A 22,639-nucleotide genomic window follows, 5' to 3' on the forward strand; every position below is an offset into this window, starting at 1 on the left:
CATATCATCAACCAATGAAATCATGGAAAAAGTGAAAGAAATTATTATGAATGATTTCCAAATCACAGTCAGAGAAGTTGCTGATGAAGTTGGCATATCAAGTGGCCCATCATACAATATTTCTGGAGAAGTTTTGGTTGTAAAGGATATGATACAAAAGTTTATTCTAAAATTGTTGAATTTTGAAAACAAACAGCAGTGAATGTAAGTTGGTCACGAGTCATTAGATGAAGTCAACAATAATGCAGAACTATTGAAATGTGCTGAAACAGGTGATAAAACAGGTGTTTCCTGATATAACATCTAAACCAAGGCTCAGTCATTTGAGGATAAGCATCCTGGACTGCCAAGTAAAAAGAAACTCAACAAGTGCAATCAAATGTGAAACATATACTCAATGCCTCCCTTGATTTTAACAGCATAATGTGCCATGCGTTCTCGCCACAAGGAGTACTACTTACAAGTTTGCATGAAGCAATCATGGGGAAAGGGGGGAGGGGATGCTTGAATTCTTGGCATAAGAATTAATGACTTTTTCACCACAATAACACATTTGCTCACTTTGTTGTTTCTGAAGGTTTGGTCAAAATTAATATGCAATGCTCCAGTCTCCATACATGCAAAAAATGGCCCCATGTGACTTCGTCTATTTCCAAAACTAAAGAAACCATCAGAGGTTCCTCATTTTACAGGCACGAGCGATATTGAAAAAGCATCACCGAAAGAGTTAGAAGCTATCCTAAAAGATCAAGTTCCAGAAATGTTTCTTGGATACCTGAAATTTTAAGATAAAGTGTTTCACCAAAAATAATAAGTGTGGCCTGCCTTAACATTCCTTATTTAGTATGACAAATACTCTTACCTTTAAATCATACTATAACTGTAGATTAGATATATTTTTCATAAAATAAATAAGAAAAATTGTGGCAGACATGTTTAATTAAACATGAACGGAATATTTTTGTATGAATATATGACTAGAAGAAGACAGTATACTACTCAGCCCACCTTCATACACCAACAAAATAGTTGTGATGTTGAGAATTTGATACAAAGCTTGTTTTCTAAAAGAGGTGTGCTCTGCCACATTCAACTTGATTTCTCAGTTGTCACTTAATTTGAAAATGAGGAAATGACAGAAGCTGATGATCATTTGGTCAGATAATGAAAAGATTGAGATATTAAAAGATATGGAATATCTGAATTATTATGCTCACTTTGTAGAAAAAATAATGTTAGTTATCCTAAAATAGTTGTGGTGTTCAGAACTTGATACAAAGCTTGTTTTCTAAAAGAGATGTGCTCTGCCACACTCAGCTCGATTACTCAGTTGTCACTTAATTTGAAAATGAGGAAATAACGGTAGCTGATGAGCATTTGGCAGATAGCAAAAAGATCGAGATATTAAAAGATATGGAATGTCTGAATTAATATGCTCATGCAGTAGAAAAAATAGTGTCAGTTATCCTAAAAGCTTAAAATTTTATTGCATATGTTACCACATTTTTTTCAAAATTTTAAAAATAGTACTCACAATAGGTGTGATGTTCAGATAATGAAAAGATTGAGATATTAAAAGATATGGAATATCTGAATTATTATGCTCACTTTGTAGAAAAAATAATGTTAGTTATCCTAAAATAGTTGTGGTGTTCAGAACTTGATACAAAGCTTGTTTTCTAAAAGAGATGTGCTCTGCCACACTCAGCTCAATTACTCAGTTGTCACTTAATTTGAAAATGAGGAAATAACGGTAGCTGATGAGCATTTGGCAGATAGCAAAAAGATCGAGATATTAAAAGATATGGAATGTCTGAATTAATATGCTCATGCAGTAGAAAAAATAGTGTCAGTTATCCTAAAAGCTTAAAATTTTATTGCATATGTTACCAAATTTTTTTTCAAAATTTTAAAAATAGTACTCACAATAGGTGTGATATTCAGTTCCTGACGTTCCATATCACCCTGTTCAAAGAATTCACTTGACACCAGTTCTGCCACCTAAAACAAAATACTCAACTGTCACACAGTACACCGGTTTACATAAGAACATCATGTTTTCAGACAGTTCACATTATGATTTTTGATAACATACACTCCTGGAAATGGAAAAAAGAACACATTGACACCGGTGTGTCAGACCCACCATACTTGCTCCAGATACTGCGAGAGGGCTGTACAAGCAATGATCACACGCACGGCACAGCGGACACACCAGGAACCGCGGTGTTGGCCGTCGAATGGCGCTAGCTGCGCAGCATTTGTGCACCGCCGCCGTCAGTGTCAGCCAGTTTGCCGTGGCATACGGAGCTCCATCGCAGTCTTTAACACTAGTAGCATGCCGCGACAGCGTGGACGTGAACCATATGTGCAGTTGACGGACTTTGAGCGAGGGCGTATAGTGGGCATGCGGGAGGCTGGGTGGACGTACCGCCGAATTGCTCAACACGTGGGGCGTGAGGTCTCCACAGTACATCGATGTTGTCGCCAGTGGTCGGCGGAAGGTGCACGTGCCCGTCGACCTGGGGCCGGACCGCAGCGACGCACGGATGCACGCCAAGACCGTAGGATCCTACGCAGTGCCGTAGGGGACCGCACCGCCACTTCCCAGCAAATTAGGGACACTGTTGCTCCTGGGGTATCGGCGAGGACCATTCGCAACCGTCTCCATGAAGCTGGGCTACGGTCCCGCACACCGTTAGGCCGTCTTCCGCTCACGCCCCAACATCGTGCAGCCCGCCTCCAGTGGTGTCGCGACAGGCGTGAATGGAGGGACGAATGGAGACGTGTCGTCTTCAGCGATGAGAGTCGCTTCTGCCTTGGTGCCAATGATGGTCGTATGCGTGTTTGGCGCCGTGCAGGTGAGCGCCACAATCAGGACTGCATACGACCGAGGCACACAGGGCCAACACCCGGCATCATGGTGTGGGGAGCGATCTCCTACACTGGCCGTACACCACTGGTGATCGTCGAGGGGACACTGAATAGTGCACGGTACATCCAAACCGTCATCGAACCCATCGTTCTACCATTCCTAGACCGGCAAGGGAACTTGCTGTTCCAACAGGACAATGCACGTCCGCATGTATCCCGTGCCACCCAACGAGCTCTAGAAGGTGTAAGTCAACTACCCTGGCCAGCAAGATCTCCGGATCTGTCCCCCATTGAGCATGTTTGGGACTGGATGAAGCGTCGTCTCACGCGGTCTGCACGTCCAGCACGAACGCTGGTCCAACTGAGGCACCAGGTGGAAATGGCATGACAAGCCGTTCCACAGGACTACATCCAGCATCCCTACGATCGTCTCCATGGGAGAATAGCAGCCTGCATTGCTGCGAAAGGTGGATATACACTGTACTAGTGCCGACATTGTGCATGCTCTGTTGCCTGTGTCTATGTGCCTGTGGTTCTGTCAGTGTGATCATGTGATATATTTGACCCCAGGAATGTGTCAATAAAGTTTCCCCTTCCTGGGACAATGAATTCACGGTGTTCTTATTTCAATTTCCAGGAGTGTATTTGGAAGAAACAGTGATCTAAATCCAAGTGTAATACACACTCAATCTTGATTGCAAGCTAGGGATATTTTATTAATGGTGACAAGTTTCAATCTATACAGATTACTTTCAGACAATAAGGCACCCTTGAAATGTTAATATAAATTTTCATTGAGGGAAATCAAAAACTGAAACACATTAACAGTATTCACAAAATAATATAAATGACAACAAAACAAAAAATATTTATAGCCAATAGTGATCTGCAGAGGCAATGAGCAGAACTAAACTATGTATATGTCAGGAACCACCATAGTTAACTGCTAAATAGCACAAAGCACCTGAAGGTGAAGTGGGGGGAGTTACGCCTTTATAGCTCATAGCACTCTTGCACCATTCAGCAGTTGATGAGGGTGTCTTCCGGCACACATTTAATCTCTATTCAATGTCTCAGAAGATAACTGAAAGGTATAAATCTTTTGTTTTTTATCATAACTTATATTATGTTTCTGAATATTGTTAATGTGTTTTAATTCCTGATATCCCTCAAAGAAAATTTATGTTTAAGTTTCAGAAATGCCTTATCATCTGAAGGTAACCTGTATAGACTAAAACCTTTCACCATTAATGAAATATCATCTTTTTCTGTGACCATCTCTGAGTATTTTATTATAATTCATATTATGTTGCAAAATTGTACTTGCAATGACAGTGTTTTCCTGTGACATGGACAGAAGAAAAACTACTTATTACACCTACTATAAGTTTGTTACTGTATAAGGAACCCTCTTTTGAGGGAATGGCAGTAGTGTAAAATCTACAGTACTGTGCCACTGTTACGTTAATCACCAAATACACGACCACAAATGATTGACAGTTACCTTCTGTAACATTTTAATCAGCATATTAATTGCACTCATTCTACTTTAATCACCAAACACACAACTACAAATTATGCACTGAAAATCCAATTACAACAGCGTGACAGTACTATAAATTCCATCAAAATATAAATGAAATAATATATCTACTCTTCAATAGTGCCAGAAGTAAAATGAAAATTTATTGTACAACTGTAATGTGATGGAACACACACACACTGAACAAAGTCAATGATATTACTATAACCAGAGAGTAAATGAATGTTTCAAAGATTATATAGGACCAAAAAATTAAATTCCTTGAATCATCATCTGTGAAATGTATGGTAACACATACGAAAAATACCTAAGTCAGAATTACACAAACTGAACTTTAACAAGATCAAATTCTCCCTTTGTGTAAGAAGAGAAAGAAATATGGTAGCCTGCCTAATGACTCATCACGCTGTCCAGTGGATCTATACGTGTCTACAGGTGCACACGGAGAATGCTAATTAGCTTGTCAGTCAAGGCGCAGTAGTGCCGTTGTGGGTAGAATGTCATGCACACTTCATTAGCTCTCTAGTCTTTCTCACATGATTTTACACAAACTATTCATCCAACAGATTTGATTTTTATGTAGGAACAGACAGACTGCTATTTACCATAAAAATGACACACATAAGCTTTTAGCAACAGCCTCCATCAGAAAAAGAACACACACACACACACACACACACACACACACACACACACACACACACACACACCCCATTCATTCACACCATCAATCACATCTCACGCACACATGACTACCAATTCTGGCAGCTCAGATCAGAATATGCTGTTTTTCATCTAAGAATCAAGAAAATAATTCGAAGAAAATGGTGTACCATTCCTACCCCCAGTCAGAGTGATGTGATGAACTTCTCCATCATAATTATCTCTTAATGCGTTAAAGATAGACTGAAGCACTAAAGAAATTGTTATAGGCATGTGTATTCAAATATAGAGATACGTGAACAGGCAGACAATGGCACTGTGGTCAGCAATGCATATGTAAGACGACAAGTGTCTGGTGCAGTTGTTAGATTGGTTACTGCTGCTACAATGGCAAGTTATCAAAATTTATAGTCAGCACATGAGTGATTGGACAAAGCATCTCCAAGGTAGTGATCAAATGGGGATTTTCCCATACAACCACTTCACGAGTGTACTCCGAATATCATGAAACCAGTAAAACATCAAATCTCCAACATCGCTGCAGCCAGAAAAAGATCCTGCAAGAATGGACCAATGGTGACTGAAGACAATTGTACAACATGACAGAAGTACAAACGTTCTGCAAATTACTGTAGATTTCAATGCTCGGTGATCAGCAAGTGTCAGCATGCAAACCATTCTACAGAACATCATCAACACGGGCTTCAAGAGCCACAGGCTCACTAGTGTACCCTTGATGACTGCACGACACAAAGCTTTATGCCTTGCTTGGGCCCATCAACACCTTCATTGGACTGTTGTTGACTGGAAACATGTTGTCTTGCCCGACAAGTCTCATTTCAAATTGTATCAAGCAGATGGACGTGTATGGGTATGGAGACAATCTCATGGACCCTGCATATCAGCAGGGGACTGTTCAAGCTGATGGAGGCTCTGTAATGGTATGGGGCATGTGCATCTGGAGTGATATGGGCCCCTGATATGTCTAGACTTAACTCTGACACGTGACACATACGTAAGCATCCTGTCTGATCACTCGCATCCGTTCATGTCCATTGTGCATTCCGACAGACTTGGACAATTTCAACAGGACAATGCGACACCTCACTCATCCAGAATTGCTACAGACTGGCTACAGGAACACTCTTCTGAGTTTAAACACATCTGCTGCCCTCCAAACTCCCCAAACATGAACATTATTGAGCATATCTGGGATGGCTTGCAACATGCTGTTCGGAAGAGAACTCCACCCCCTCGACAGCCCTGAAGGATTCGTGGTATCAGTTCCCTTCAGCACTACTACAGACATTAGTTGAGTCCATACCACATTGTGTTGCAGCACTTCTGCGTGCTCACAGGGGCCTTACACGATATTAGGCATGTCTACAAGTTTCTTTGGCTCTTCAGTGTAGATTATATACACTGGCATCAAAAATTAAAGCAACAAATTGCTATTCCCCTATCCTGCATCTAATTCACGATATAATCATACTGACTGTCAACAGATATTCGTATGATCATGTTCTGCATGGAAGATGGCATTTCGGTCAACAAAAAACCATGCCGACGATGACGTCAGGGCATCTATCAAATGGAGTGGTGTTTGCCGGGTGGTCCCACATCCATAATGACAGTGAATATAGTATTGCAAAAAGAAGATGTCTACCATGCTCACTGTGGTGGAGGGCCATAGGGAGAATGGAAGCAGGGCAGTCGAAAACTCATGTGGCCCAATGGTTTAATGTGAATAGTTCTGTTGTTTCTTGGCTGTGGCACTGTGGTATTGTGATGAGATCTTTGGTCCTCATGTAAGGTTGTTGCAAGGTGCTGTGCACCAAGACTTCAAACTGATGGATGAAAGTGCTTGACCTCACAGAGAACGAGTAGTTGATGTTGTCTTGGAAATGGAAGATACTGCATGAATGGCATGGCCTGCTTGCTCTCCCTATTTGAATCCCACAGGGCTTTAACGGGAAGCCAAGCGAGACGGGTTGCATCACATCAACACCCAGCAACCATTCTCTGAGACTTGCAACCTGCTCCACAGGAAGAATTGGCATCGTGGCATAAACATGACATTGATGACATTATTCACAGCATGCTCCATTGTTCTCAGGTGCGTATTGCTTCCAGAGGTGGTCACACACCATAGTGAGCACATTAACTGGTTGTTGCAATCTGTTGTGCAAATCTAAGTTGGAAAAAGTGAAGAACATTTTTGTTTCCTATTATGCATGTTGCAGTTGTTTATGTTCTGTCTTCTTTATATTGTTTCTAGTTTGCTCTCACCTGTTTATAATGTTTTGTCACAAAATAAATGCAACTTTCGAAAATTTCTATTTGTTTCTTTAATTTTGGACACGAGTGTATATTTATAATCTATTTTAACCTTGATAAGTACTCTCAAGCAGTTCATAAAGTAATGAAACAATGTAATTTTTAAGGGCCATCGATAGGATTTGCTGTGGGTTGCAAAAACATACCTGAAGAAATTATACACTTATTTTCATATCGAGGATGTACTTCTTGATAAGCTATTGACCTGATTTGTTCGCAGTTCCTCACTTCATAAATCACTGTTTCAGGAGGTTAAGGTGCAGAAAGAAAATTATATGCTAAGTTTCAGTACCACCTGTTTGTTATTAAAAAGACATTGGGTTACAAGACTACGCTGAAACTGAAAGAAAAGAAATGACTTATTTTGGTCTGACTTGTTAAACTTCTCTCTTTCTGAAAAGCCTCATCAATGGTGATTTTTGGTTAATAAAAGTGTAACAAATTAGATGGAAATAAATTGGCCGACCGCGGTGGCCGTGCGGTTCTAGGCGCTCCAGTCCGGAGCCGCGCTGCTGCTACGGTCGCAGGTTCGAATCCTGCCTCGGGCATGGGTGTGTGTGATGTCCTTAGGTTAGTTAGGTTTAAGTAGTTCTAAGTTCTAGGGGACTGATGACCACAGCAGTTGAGTCCCATAGTGCTCAGAGCCATTTGAACCATTTGAACCAAATAAATTGTCAATTCTGTTGCAATTTCAGGTGAACCCTGTAATGCAGTGTATCTTTAACAATGAACAGCTGGGGATGACACTTACCGATGGATTTTCTTTTGACACCCCTGTTATCCATATGAAAAAGTATACCAAGTACCGTATGATTTATCTGTTCTGATCTCTGTACAGGGTGCAGGAGTGAATATTCTTACTACAAATATTGATTCTGACAAACAACTGGCAAGGTTCTGCAAGTTGCCAGTGTGTTCACAGCTTCACAATTATGAAAGAGTTTCAATGGGTCCAACTCCACAGCAAAAATATAGCATTGTTCTAGTAGAAATTACAATGAGTACAGAATATGATTTGACAGTAAATCAAAGAAAGATGAAAGTAATGAGAAACAGCAAAAATGAGAACAGTGATAAACTTGACATCACAATTGATGATCATGAAGTAGATGAAGTTAAGGAATTCTGCTATCCAGGCAGCAAAATAATCCATGATGGATGGAACATGGAGGACATAAAAAGCAGACTGGCACTGGCAAAAAAAGGCATTCGTGGCCAACAGAAGTCAACCAGCATCAAACACAGTTCTTCATTTGAGGAAGAAACTTCTGAGAATGTGTGTTTGGAGCATAGCACTGTACGGTAGCTAAATGTGGACTGCAAGAAAAATGGAAAAGAAGAGAAACCAAGCATTTGAGAAGTGGTGCTATAGAAGAATGTTGAAAATTAGGTGGACTGACAAGGTAAGGAATAAGAATCAGTGAAGAAACAGAATATATGGAAAATGCTGACAATAAGAACGAACAGAATATTATCACATCTGTTAAAACGTCAAGGAATAACTTCCATGGTACTAGAGAGAGCTGTAGAGGGTAAAAACTGTAGTGGAAGACAGGGATTGAAATACATGTAACAATAATTGAGGAAGTAGATTGTAAGTGCTACTCCATGTCCAAGTGGTTGGCACAAGAGAGGAATTCATGATGGGCTGCATCAAATCAATCAGAAGATTGATGACAAAAAAAATTCACACCTGTGTACTGTGGATAACAACATTACAAAAACATGGTAGGCATTACTCAATGACTGCTTGAAACTACTCATACAGTTAAAATACATTATAAGTACATATAACATATCTTTAACACATCAAATGACAATTAACGTGAAAAAGATTACTGCTTCATTCTGAATGATAAAAGGAACCAAAGTTGGTTCACTATTTGCTGCAAAATGTTTTGATATTTCTCAGATGAAGAACTGGGAGAAAATCCTTTGGTACATTTCCATTCTAGTAGTTCAGTATTAAAAATACAGTGGGTTATTGGATTCTGCAGCAGAATTGCCAAGTTATTTTTGTCTAAATTGTTAACCTTTTCTACATTTGAAGAAGCATCATTAGTTATGAGTAACAACTACATTCCTCTTATTGGCAGGTTTAATTTTCCTTCTTTTGCAAAACACAGTACAATTTGGACAAATTTGCCTTGCAGTAGCTATAACGACACAATTTGAAAACAATTAATACTAAACAAGCAATGGGCAACTAGGTAGGTCAATAGCTTACAGAAAATCTCATTGTTTCAGTTTGCAGTAACATAAGAGATTTCATGTTTATTTTCATACTAGCAAATTCTCTTTTCAATAGCTGTCAAAGGCTCTGTAAATTGTGGTAAGGACTGAAAAAATAAAATAAAAACCATCAAAATAACACCAGAGCTACATCACTATAGATAAGAGAGTTCTGCATGTTAACCACAAAGAAAAATACTATCCTCTTTGCGTGCTCTCATGTGCCAAAATCTAATATTGATACACTGAACAGTTTGGGGGATATGACATCTGTTTCGAATATTTCATTCTCAGGTGCATGGAGTCACAAGTATAAGTGCTATGTAAGTTCTACGCTCTTGACATTGGAGAGATAGACAGAGCCCTCCCCTTTAGTCTACAGAAAAATTCAATTTTGCATTGCACACTTTTTTTTAATTTCACGCATTGTCTTACTTAAATGGGAATATCACAATATGTATAACCATTATTGAAATTTTGGACGTTTCAACATTACACTACAAGTAACACAAAAGCGCTGTCATCCAGCTGTCATTGTGTGCTGCCTCATTAGATAACAAGGGGATGTTTTCCATGCTGGGTCAAGCCAGCTCAAGCAGGGCCCCCTTGCACAGGCAGCCAGCTATCTTTCTGTGTGTGCACCCTTAAACCCAAACCTCCAGATGTCAGACACTCAGATAGGTACAAGAAGTTGTATGTCGATAGAGCATGAACCAAAACACTGATTTACTTCGTGCTGTGTGCTGACGTCCAGTAGAACATGCATTAACAGTAATCAAAAGTATCACCAGACCTATGGAGCACAGCATATCTGTGAGTAACTGTGTTGTATGCATTGTGTGGGAAAGAAGGCACATTGTTCGACTGTTGTACCAAAGGTCCCACATTCAAACACCACGAGAACATTTTCCTGACACGCAGAAGGACTTTCAGAATTTGTAGCAATGTTCTTTTGGCAGTCTACTTTTGCTTCATTAGTTGAATGTTATGTACTTATTACTGATCTTATTATTTCGTTTGCTATCAGTTACTATTGCTTCCACACATATGATGCAACTGTGTCTTCATTTTTCTGTTCTGACTGCATATTCTATGAAACAACAAATGTCCTTTATAGGTTTACAACTTTCAAAGAAATGGAGCAAAAGCAGACTGCCAAGAGAACATTGCTGTAAACTCCAAACAGCCCTTTTACATGTCATAAACATGTTGTCCTGTAAAACACTTTCACACGTAATACAGAAAAAAAATTCTTGTCATTGGGGTTTGAACCCATTGGGATTTGAATCTGGGATCCTTAGTATGAAAATCTAGTGTTCCATCAATTTCCCCATGGAAGCAACAAGTAGTGATTGCTCACAGTTATGCTTTTGATGTGCTTCGTAGTTCTGGTGTCACTTTTAATTAACAAATACGCCCATTCTGCTGGACAACAGCACATAGTCCAAACTAAATCAGAGTTTTGGCTGATACTCTATCGACGTGCTATGTTTTGTACCAATCTGAGTGTCTGACATCTGGAGGTTTGGTTGTTAGGTATGAAATATTGCTCAAATCATGCTGGAAAATGAAGGTACCACAGTTAGGCAAATATATCTTATGTTCGTACCCTGATATACAACAGTAATGTATTACTACAATTGTGACATGTTTTAAAAGTGTGGTGATAGAAATAGAACTGCCCACACCAAGTATCTCCCAAATACAAAGTACAAAAGTAATTATCATTTGGAGCATATTATTAATGATATCTTTACTATCCACATTCAGTGCATCCACTCACAAAATTTTATTCTCTGTAATAGGCAGCTTGTGAAAATGGGCAAAGCCTGAAACTGCTCAGACAATACATAAATAAATAAATAGCAGCTTTAGTGCAAATAATTAAAAATGTCTTGGCTTCCATATCTGGGAGCTGCAAAATTCAACTTACTGAAAATGTTCATACTGGGACAATGTTGTAAGTGATTCCATCAAAATTAAACTATTGCTTAGGGTTATAAACAAGGACAGACAGTACTGCTTGAATGCAAAGGATGACTAATTGCTGTGCTCTATCATTTGAAAGTCGTATCAGAATCATTGAGTGGACCCACATTTCTAATGGAAGGTAACTTGATTACTACTGATGGAATTCGATTTGTCTGGAGTGTAGCCTCACATGGAAGTGAAATGCGGATGATAAACAGTTCAGAGAAAAACAGAACAGAAGCTTTTGAAATGTGGGACTACAGATTACTGCTGAAGATTATATGGGTAGATCAAGTAACTAATGAGGAGGTATTAAATAAAATTAGGGAGAAACAAAATTTATGGCACAACTTGACTAAAAGAAGGGATCAGCTGGCAGGCTACATCTTGAGGCATCGAGGAACTATCACTTTGGTAATGGATGAAGTGAGGTGTAATAATCAGAGAAGGCCAAGGGATTAACACAGTAAGTAGGTTCAAATAGGTGTAGGATGCAGGAGTTATGCAGATATAAAGAGCTTGTGCAGGACAGATTAGTGTGGAGAGCTGCATCGATAGAGCATCAAGTCTGACAACAGTTCCTGTTCCTTCACTGATCTTTGCCTAAACATAACAATTTTGTATAGTGAGATTTCACCATTTTCTATTTCTAGCCTATATCCAACACTACGTATCAAAAACAAATGATAATTTTATTTAATAAATGCTGACATACCCTCTTCTCTACATCCCATGGCTTTGTGATGGCTGCAAGATCACAGACGGTCATTGTCATTCCTCTCAGTAGTTCTCGGTGATCGTCACGCATCCAGTTATACGTTCCGGACTGAACCAAACTGAAAAAAGTGCCTCGCTTCCTTAGAGGCAATAAGAAAGAGTGTCATATTAGTAGAAGAAATAACTGCACAAAAGACTATTTGAACCCCCCAGAAATTTACCATTTACCTACTTTGTGCAAAAATTTGGAAATGTTACCTCACACAACTTTAATTTTGTTAAACATATTATTATAAAACAATGACAAACAACAGAACAACAGAAAGTGCACATTAGGATGCTTTCATTGATGGTTTGTTCACCTAAAGAGTGCAATGGTGAGGAAACATTGTGACATGGAAAATTAAACCTCTTTTTTTTCCCACTATTCAACCAAGTCTCTACTGAAACAAAGTTGATTTCTCCAAAATTGTGAAATAGGCTACTGTCCTTATATCTGTGCCTGTCTTTCATATTTGCAATTAAATTATCTCAAATGTTCTGAAAGAAATTTGTTTAGAATATTCTTAAAGAAATTTAGTTAAACTCAATTGTTTGAGATCCAAGGGTTTAATGCAATTTGCTGAAGGCTTAATTATCCATTATTCTACAGTTATGATAAAGTTATGCTAAAAGTTACCTAAAATACACTGCCAGATCTGTAGACAATATAGCATCCTCTAAAACTTTAATAATCCTCGAGTATTCATCCGGTGAGACATTGGCAAGTATTTGGTTACCCTGAAGAGAAAGAAAAAAAAATAGTTCAGTAATGTGAAGTCTTTAAAAACATGATTAATTTGAAAACTAAGGTTTCTACATAATATTCCACAAGTCATTAATCTTCTCTTTCAAAAGCACAACCACACTGAATTGCTAATTGAAGACTATTATAGATGAAAACTGCAAACATCTACTTTGTATTTATAATAAACATATACCGATCTGCAGCTATTTATGAACTACTTATCTGGCACATCACATCTGTTTAGGCAAAGTTTTGTTTTGGCATAGCTCTCTCCAAATAAATCATATGATTCAGCGGAGCCCTTGCTTTAGACAGTTCCTCAATTGTATACAAACAAAGAGAAAAGTCCTTTCACAACCAATTTTCCACACACCTTTAATTATTCTCATTATTTCAGCTTGGCCCAAATATAGGCAGCTACATGCCAAAGAAAATACTTCTTACAAATAGAAAGTTTCAACTACTTCAAGCAAGATTACAGTTTCATAAAACTCATCCTTTAAACTACAATCTACTCTGCATAATAACTTTTCATACTATCAGTAGTGGCTACTGTATCCCAATACAAAATTTTTAGTGACATTGGCTGAATACTTGATTACTATCACTATACAAACCCATTATGCTAAGTAAATCACAAACAAACAACAATCTCAACCAGCACAACCTGTCTAAATACCACAAAATTGGAAACAATCATCTACATTAGTGGCAGAGGCCCATGTCCTTGTTCTTTACTAAGTAGGTTCCTCTCTGGCCATTAGCCATACTTTCTAACATCTTATATTACATTTTATTTTCTTCTATCCTCTATATAAGATGTCCATGACTGCCACTGTCCTGTTTGTAAGATGTCTTACAAGTATTAACATAAAAAAAAAACTGAACTTTCTGCACAGAAACTCTAACTCACTAATAGGTGTTTCCTGATATTCACCCTAAAGACTGACAATTGTAGGGCACACCATTTCAGTGAGGCTGTCAATTAAAAATCTGCAACCTATTATCATCTCTTCATTTGAAGCTGTCTTTCATGTTTGTTTTGTATTTGTAAATATAACATTCTAAGCAGCTTCAAGCTTTCTCTCCACCCCCTGCCCCACTCTCAAACACACCCAAAAAAATTCTTCCTTCATCACTTCATTACTTCCAATGGGAATAAAACTGTGCAGCTCTAAATTTTTTAGATTAAATTAAATGTATTTCCTTGCTGCTTTCTCAATTTTGAGGTTTCTTGCTAAAAGTTGTCTACTTCACTTGTGTTATATGTTTAGATGGAAGACATCAAATGATTTCAGTTACATAAACCCTGCAAATTTACAGATTCTGTAACTTTCCTATCAGTATAAAAGTCCATTAAATAGAGATGAAATGAATAGTGAAGCACAAGACACTATAAAGCATATACAGTGGCAACAGTAGAATATGTATCCCTGGATCAGAATAACAAAGTGATTGACATCTAGCCATTTCACGGGGTGCTACCATTGCTATAACCAATCAGGAAAGCATGTGGTCAGCCTTTTGCTCCATTCAGCACCGTCAAATCACTGTGATACATGGGCACCACCCAGCTGCGGAACAATGCATGTGGCCAGCAGCCCAACAGTTGTGATCCGTTTTCACAGTATACTTAGTTTCTCTGTGCAGTGTGTTTATTTTGTGTGACAGATTGTCTGAAGCTTATAGCTGAAGGCTGTTGAAAAGTGTGGTTACTGGATGGATAGTTCAGGACTCTGCACACATTCTGCATGGTTACATACATGAATATGTGTGCTCAGTGCAGGAATATTTCGAAAAAGAGAGACAAAGGCATGATTCATAAAAATTCTGTCACGAAAGTTTGCAAGTGAAAGTACTGTGCAGGAAAGAAAAAGACTGATTCATCTCAGCTATAGACACCTGGTCAAAGAAGGAAGACATGACATCAAGTAACAAACTTAAGAGTCATGCTAATAAGAAGCTGTTTGTTGCCGAATATGTCAACATTACAAGATAAAAGAACAATCAGCCATAAAAAATTATGTGTTACTCTTCACAAGATGAAATTATTCAGATGTAATAGGTCACATTCATTAATATATGTCAGAATCCTTAGTTTCAGACACAAAAAATTAATGAACACAAAATTATAATGAAAAGAAGTGACCTTCTTGTGTATCATTGTCAGTTACTAAGAAACTGTTAAGATATAGTCTGAAGACATTAATAAATGCCAGTTATTACATCAGATGAGACTGGACAGACAACAATATATGTGGAAATACTGTTGTTCACATAAAAAAGGCACTAGAATTATTGTCTTTCACACTGGAATTTCTTCTAGATTTGTAGTGAACTGTCTGGTGTTTTAAAAATTGAGGAAAATAAGTCATTATCACATGGAGATGAATTGTGAGAGTTTTCCTAAGGAGTTCAAGGGGTATCTACTAAAAATTGTAAGTCAACCATCTGTCATTTTAATGGATAATGCATGCTACTGTTCAGTTATTACTAATAAAGTTCCAATGATGGCAACAAAAATCACAGTGTGCAAATCCAGGATGAATTGCTAAAGGCTTAGCTCATGGCACTTGTAAAACAAAATATAGTTTTAACAGTATGTTACTGATGAGGTAATTAAGGAACATGACCACATGATTGTCAGGTTTCCACCACACCACAGCCAATTGAACATCACCAAAATTATTTGGGTACAGATCAAGCATTATATGGCAACAAATAATCAAAGCTTCACTGTGGCAGATATTCAGGAATTGTCAAAGGGATTAATGACACAAATAATGCCATGGAAGTGAGGTAAAACAGCTGTTAAAATAGCCTAGGGCTCTGAACTAAATGGCATTTACCTTTTGGCACAATTGAAGGCTTGGTGATAAAAAAGTGATAACACACAGAGCTTATTTTGAGTTATTGCATGTTACATGTTGAGTCAAATATAAAGAAAATATAAATACAATAAGATAAAACAATACGTACACAAGACAGTTCTTTCCACTGATGCATGAATAATTTATTTGTGCATTCATTCAATTATGCAAAAGGTAAGGTGAACAGCCCACTACTTACTAAACTGAGGTTTCGCACTTTCATCTGCCAAGTACTTCAATTATTCTCTCTTCAGTGTTTGTAGACATGGTTTATGTTTTGTATTTTGAGTGAGTGATGTTTACTACACTTCCATAATAAATCTCATATTGCTATTATGGAATACTCCTCTACACAAGTATTATTTACCACATGCACGCTTCAGTGACTGCTAAATATTTAAGCAACTTATATTATTTTAATGTTGTTATATTTGCATGAAAAATTCAGACTCATTTGAGCACCCCTTTCATATTTAATATGCAAATTAAATGTGAATTCAAATTGTTTATCGAAAAGACAGTTTATGCACTGTTCCTTTTACTGAGATATACGAACAATACAATAAAAAAAGGTATCATTTATCCATGGGAGTGCATTCACTAAGCAATAAGGATATTAACAACTGTATATGGCAAACTAAATACTGCATAGTTAAAAGGAGCAGAGGAAGGTATTCAGTATGCAACTGGATAGCACACACATGAAACAGCAAAGCAACAACATCACTGTCTCTCATGCTCAACTCTGTTTTGCTCTGTCACTTTGCTCTTCTGATACAGGTATAGTTATCAACATTCTTGGACTAAAATTCTCACTCTGCAACAAGGAGACCTTAGTGAAAAGATTAGAAATGTGTGTGCATTCAGAGTTTAACCTAAATTTTCCCATATAAACCATTTGGGCATAAAAATTCTCCTTTTCAAAATGATAACATAATCCCAAGAAGGAAACTGTAATAGTTTAGGTTACAATCAAATAGACCAAGGTAAAAACACATTATATTACAATAAAATACCAAACTTGACCATTAAAAAATATTACCGGGCTGTTGAGGATCATGAGGCACTGGTCAAAGTGGTGATGCTCCATGGTTGATGTAGAATAGAGCTGGGCAAGAGGTGATGATGCTCTGTTGAAAGAAAGATCAGAAATTGGTCTAAATTACTTTGTGACTACATTACTAATTTCTTACTTGTATTTCCAATTGTTTGTTCCAACTTCAAATAAATCTTCATACTCTTACTTCCATAAGTTAGTGATTCATTATTCCTCAGTTTAGTGAGCAGAAAATAAAAATGGAAAACTGCACCAGAAGAATGAAAATGAAATCTGAGGAACATTTTCATGACACTATGACAGATCATAAAATTACATTATCCATATATTTATATTTTTCGTGTTAGATACACACTGTAATATCTTCTTAAATTTCATTCTTCTGGTGCAATTCTCCAGTTTTATGTTCCTCTACCAAACTAAACCAGTAAACAACACAATTAAAACAAGTAATCTATCACATTATGCAACATGATTTACAGATGGTATACTATAATGAAACAAAATAACTGAGACTGCTTCCCTGGAGTACTATTTGTCATGACATATTACTGTGCAGCTGTTTTTTGACATTTAATTGTTTCTTTCCTTACACTGTAAGAAATTTCATCAACATTAGTCAATTCATAGCAGCAGATAAGCAGTTTACTACAAACATTATCTTTCACTCCACTGAAAACCAAAAGACACCAAGTTCCTGCATAGCCTCACATAAAATGACACGCAAAAATATTTTGTTGTGTGAAGGAAACAATTTATGTCATACGGACCCAAATGGATTAAACTATGTAGGAAACCATCACCAAGCATATTTGGTAAATACAGCATCAATGTCTATTCTTTTGTGTCAAAGACAATGTATGAAAAGTCAGTGTCATGTATTAGAAAATGCTATTGGTTACTGCACGGTATATAATGTTCTCATGAGTGACAATCTACAGAAAAGTTTACTTAGGGCTAACGCATTGAAAGGTAACATGGTTAACAGTACAACATTTCTCACAGAGAAGTCTACAGGACAAGATCACTGGCTGACGTGACATGGGGAGGCACTGGTGTGGGCCCTGCTTTCTGTGAAGGTTATGGTGCCAAATACAGTTTGTGTTTTTCATCTTTGGTGAAATGTTATGTTACAGCATAGAATCTCTGCAATGACACAAGTCAGAGGAAACAATCAATTTGGCCAAACGGGAGCACAGACATAAAATAGGTCATATGTTTTTTGTACATTCTGCCTGTGATATTAAGAGATGAGCAGTGAGAGGTACAGCAATGTGGTTGATCAAACTTTATTAAAAAAAAAAAAAAACTTTTCAAAGAAAGAATAATTAACAATTGTGGCTGATGATTATCAAACAGAAGTGATAAATGGGGCTGTCATCTGCTAATACAGCTGAAAGTGTCTTGACTATTAACCACGCATATTTGGGAGCTTATGCTACCAGCAACTCTTGAAAAATTGTAGTATCTGCTTGATCTTTACACAAGATGCATTATGATGAGGGAGTATCACATACCATCACCACAATCCAATTGTTAATGTAATGCCATCCACTGACAAAGTCAGCTGCACAGTGCAGCAACCTACTACAACTTTCGAGTTGGTCTTCAGCATGCTAATGGTTCATGTCTGTTTCATCTTAACAGAAGTTTTGTACCACTGATGGCTGCAGGGTCATGATTAGCACTGCCTACCTGAAGGTACTCAGTCTGTTTTGTGGAATTAATTTCATCACTAAAAGAAGGCCATTGTAGGTACAGGCACTGTGTACGACCCTCATGATAGAATACAGTTTAGTAATAAAAGCAACTTTGGTATCTTAGTTGCTCTACCAGAACAGGGACTTACACCACCTCAATAGTGCTAATAGAAGTGGTGGTTGGCTCTGTGTGGTTTGGCTCTATCTGCTTTGGTTCCAGGCACTAATGTGTTTGGGAAAGTGCTTTCACTGTTACGTACGAGGTCAGTTCAAAAAATTCCAGAACATTCATAATTTGTGGCCAATGGTGTGTTGGAGTGAAATGCAGTTGGCATCCATGCAAATGCCTGTGTTTGATATGTAACTGCCAGAAGCTTCATTGCTTTATGTCCATTAGTTATTGTTCAGGGCTGTACTGGAGTAGAATGCTGTGTTTCACAGTTTACAAATTAAGAGATAGCGGAGTTAGAGGAGCAACGCGTCTACGTTAAACTTTGCATGAAACTCAAGAAAATCTTTACAGAGACATACCAAATGATTCAGGACACCTGCAGTGATGAGTATTTAGGCCATAATCAGTGTTACGAGTCATTCACATGGTTTGAAAATGGCTAGACGAAAGTTAAAGATGACCTTCGTTCAGGACGTCTATCAATGACGCTCATGTCAGGAATGTGAATGAAATTGTGCATGCAAATTGAAGACTAACTGTCCAAGACACTGCAGAATAATGTAACATTGCAGATCTCAGTTGGATCATATCATTAAATCCTGACACAGCATCTTGGTATGCATCGTATTGCTGCCAAGTTTGTCCCATGGCTCATGAGTCAAGACAGAAAGACCTTCACCTCACAATCTGTGAAGAGCTTTTGTGTTGGGCAAATGAGAACAAGATGTTCCTTGAATCATAACTGGTGACAACATGAGAGCCTATGGTTATGATGTTGAGACCAAGATTCAATCTTCACAATGTGCCAGGAAAGGTTCTCTAAGAACAATAAAAGCTCATCAGGTCAGGTAAGATGTCAAAGCCATGCTAATAGTTTCCTTTGACTTTGAAGGATTAGTTCATCATGAATTCAAACCACAGGGACAAACTATTAATCAATGGTACTATTGGAATGTGTTGCGATGCCTGTGAGAAAATGTGAGGAGGAAACGGTCTAAAATGTGGTGAGACAATTGATAGCACTTGCATCATGATTACGTGCCAACACATTCATCCCAGTTGGTGCATGACTACTTCACAAAAAATGAAATCACTGTGCTGCCTTATCCTCCACACTCTCCAGACCTAGTCCATGTAGACTTTATTTATTTCCAAAGTTGAAACAATGATAGATGAGATAAAAGATAATTCACAGGTGACACTTTGCATGATCCAGCAAGAGGTGTACGAAGACTGTTTCCAGAAGTGTAAATGGCATTGGGAAAGGTATATCAATTGCAGAGGAGACTGTTTCAAAGGAGGCCATGCATAATAAGTAAAAGGTAAGCATAGAAAAATTTTGTGGACCAAGTTCCAGAATTTTTTGAACAGACCTCTTATTGTTTTACAGTGCCTATATTCTTCCAACTACATCAAGCTTTTCTAAGTGATACTTCAATCCATGTCTGGCTATCACAACAAACCTTTCCCACTTAATACCTTCTAATTAGTTTTGTAATGGAGACTGAGTGCTGTGTGCACATTTCTAAATTATCTATAAGCAGGCAGTTGTTACAAAGCTCCAACCCATAGGTTCAATGGTTTGTATGCAGTATTAAGGTAAATGTGTTCTGGTGGGGTTTTGTCTTGTACACTATCAAGACACTAGCAGAAGTGCAAGGATGCAAGTGGCTTGTTTGTGCATACTGGGCCAAAAATAATGGATTAATGGTGTTTCAGCTATGTCATTTTTTATCTGCCAGAACAAAAGCACACTGTGCAATCTACCACTTGCTTGAGTTACAATTAACATTTCCACATTTTTCACTGTCCATAGTATTTGCATGCTGCATATGTAACTAAGCTCTAAGCTTAGACACCACTCACTGTAAATTACGTTTCTAACAATGGAAAATCTGGGACAGAACTATGTAAGCATGAATTAGGAGTGATTGCTTTTCACCACAGGGAGGAAGGACTAAGTGGCACACTTACAAGTGGACTAGCTACTGGACGAAGACCTCCTTTGGATTTAGAAAATCAACCACATATTCATACAAGAGCAACTCACATGGTCTCTGTTGTCTCTTAGCATTGAGGCCCAGCTGTGGATATGAATGGGTGTGATTTTCTTTCTTCAAACTGAAGAGGGCTTTGATACTTTTAGTCTACTTTTAAATTTGCCTCAAAATTGCCTGTCTGCCACTCAATCCCTCCTCTATGTGGTGAGTATCTATCTATATGAATTCATATTACTGTTATTAAAGAACTATTTCTTACTAAAATTGTGCTTTTTAACAAACAAAGTAAATAATGAATATAATAGAAGGAAACATTCCACGTGGGAAAAAATATATCTAAAAACAAAGGTGATTTGACTTACCAAACAAAAGCGCTGGCACGTCGATAGACACACAAACAAACAAACACAAACATACACTCTTTGCCTCTGTATATGTCTGCTTGTGCCTGTATATGTGTGGATGGATATGTGTGTGTGTGTGTGTGTGCGCGCGCGAGTGTATACCCATCCATTTTTCCCCCTAAGTCTTTCCGCTCCCGGGATTGGAATGACTCCTTACCCTCTCCCTTAAAACCCAAATCCTTTCGTCTTTCCCTCTCCTTCACTCTTTCCTGACGAGGCAACTGTTGGTTGCGAAAGCTAGAATTTTGTGTGTATGTTTGTGTTTGTTTGTTTGTGTGTCTATCGACGTGCCAGCACTTTCGTTTGGTAAGTCAAATCATCTTTGTTTTTAGATAAAGTAAATAATGAATTACACCAACAAAGTATGTAAGCACATAATGAGATAGAATTTTCAACACACATGCTTTTAAACTTCAAGTTAAATTTTAACATTCATATTTGCTGTTATTATCAAATGCTGTTGAGCACTATTATTCTGTTAACTATTAAGATCAACGTAACGAATACAAATATGGCTTACTTTATCTGAAAAGTATTATTAGTCCCTCGGTGATCAAGATCATGGCAAAGGCATGCAATTATCAAAGAGAGACACTCTATTTCCCCAAATATTTTCCACCACTGCGTAGCCTAAAACAGAAAGAAATCATTTACTGAATGTGTCATAGTACTACACAGTTTTATACAGATAAAAATCGTGACTCACTGTGATAATGGAAAACATCATCTGTGCCACATTGAATGCATGCCTCCAGTTGTGGTATGTCACATTGCGATAGTTCTTCTTGACGCTCAGTAGCCACCTACATAGGACTTCATAATCGATGTGAAATCTCTCAATGAAATCCAAATCTAGGAACATTCTAATACAAGCCTGCAATAAAACAAACAAATAAATAAATAAATAATCATCTGGACTGATGTTCACAAGGTACAAATATATAAAAGGCATTCTGTCTTATTTTTATACTGTTCACAGTTTCCACACTATGGAAGAAATACAGATGTTACATCATAACAAGTACTTTGTTCAAAATCATTTTTAATTTTCTATGTACGTATTGAAATCTATTTTATAAAACCAGTACCTTCAGTGTATCATCATCATCCATACTGATATCATCAAACTTGAAATCATGCAGCTGGAAATGTTGTGCAGATGGTACCCTCAAGCTCTGAAAATAAAGTTCCTGAAAATTATTCTTTGGCTAGCATCACAATCAAATAAAAACAAAATTACTGTGATGCACTTTTCATTTCTCAGAGAGAGAGAGAGAGAGAGAGAGAGAGAGAGAGAGAGAGAGAGAGAGGA

General features: G+C 37.8%; 1 protein-coding gene across 4 annotated transcripts in view; it reads right to left on the reverse strand.

The window, feature by feature from the left end:
* The window catches only part of LOC126161543 (dual 3',5'-cyclic-AMP and -GMP phosphodiesterase 11), a 386,751-nt gene that overhangs the window by 16,818 nt on the left and 347,294 nt on the right, over positions 1-22,639 (reverse strand). For 3 of the 4 annotated variants that reach the window (XM_049917471.1, XM_049917469.1, XM_049917472.1), the window contains 7 exons: positions 22,416-22,517; positions 22,034-22,201; positions 21,848-21,957; positions 17,037-17,124; positions 13,017-13,117; positions 12,336-12,477; positions 1,927-2,001 (listed from right to left, as the gene is read on the reverse strand). In XM_049917471.1, coding sequence (XP_049773428.1) covers positions 1,927-2,001; positions 12,336-12,477; positions 13,017-13,117; positions 17,037-17,124; positions 21,848-21,957; positions 22,034-22,201; positions 22,416-22,517 — 786 coding nt within the window. The remainder of the gene's footprint in view (positions 1-1,926; positions 2,002-12,335; positions 12,478-13,016; positions 13,118-17,036; positions 17,125-21,847; positions 21,958-22,033; positions 22,202-22,415; positions 22,518-22,639) is intronic. The other variant, XM_049917470.1, reaches the window with a different exon arrangement.

This window comes from Schistocerca cancellata, chromosome 2, assembly GCF_023864275.1.
Source record: "Schistocerca cancellata isolate TAMUIC-IGC-003103 chromosome 2, iqSchCanc2.1, whole genome shotgun sequence".
NCBI classification, from domain to species: Eukaryota; Metazoa; Arthropoda; class Insecta; order Orthoptera; family Acrididae; genus Schistocerca; species Schistocerca cancellata.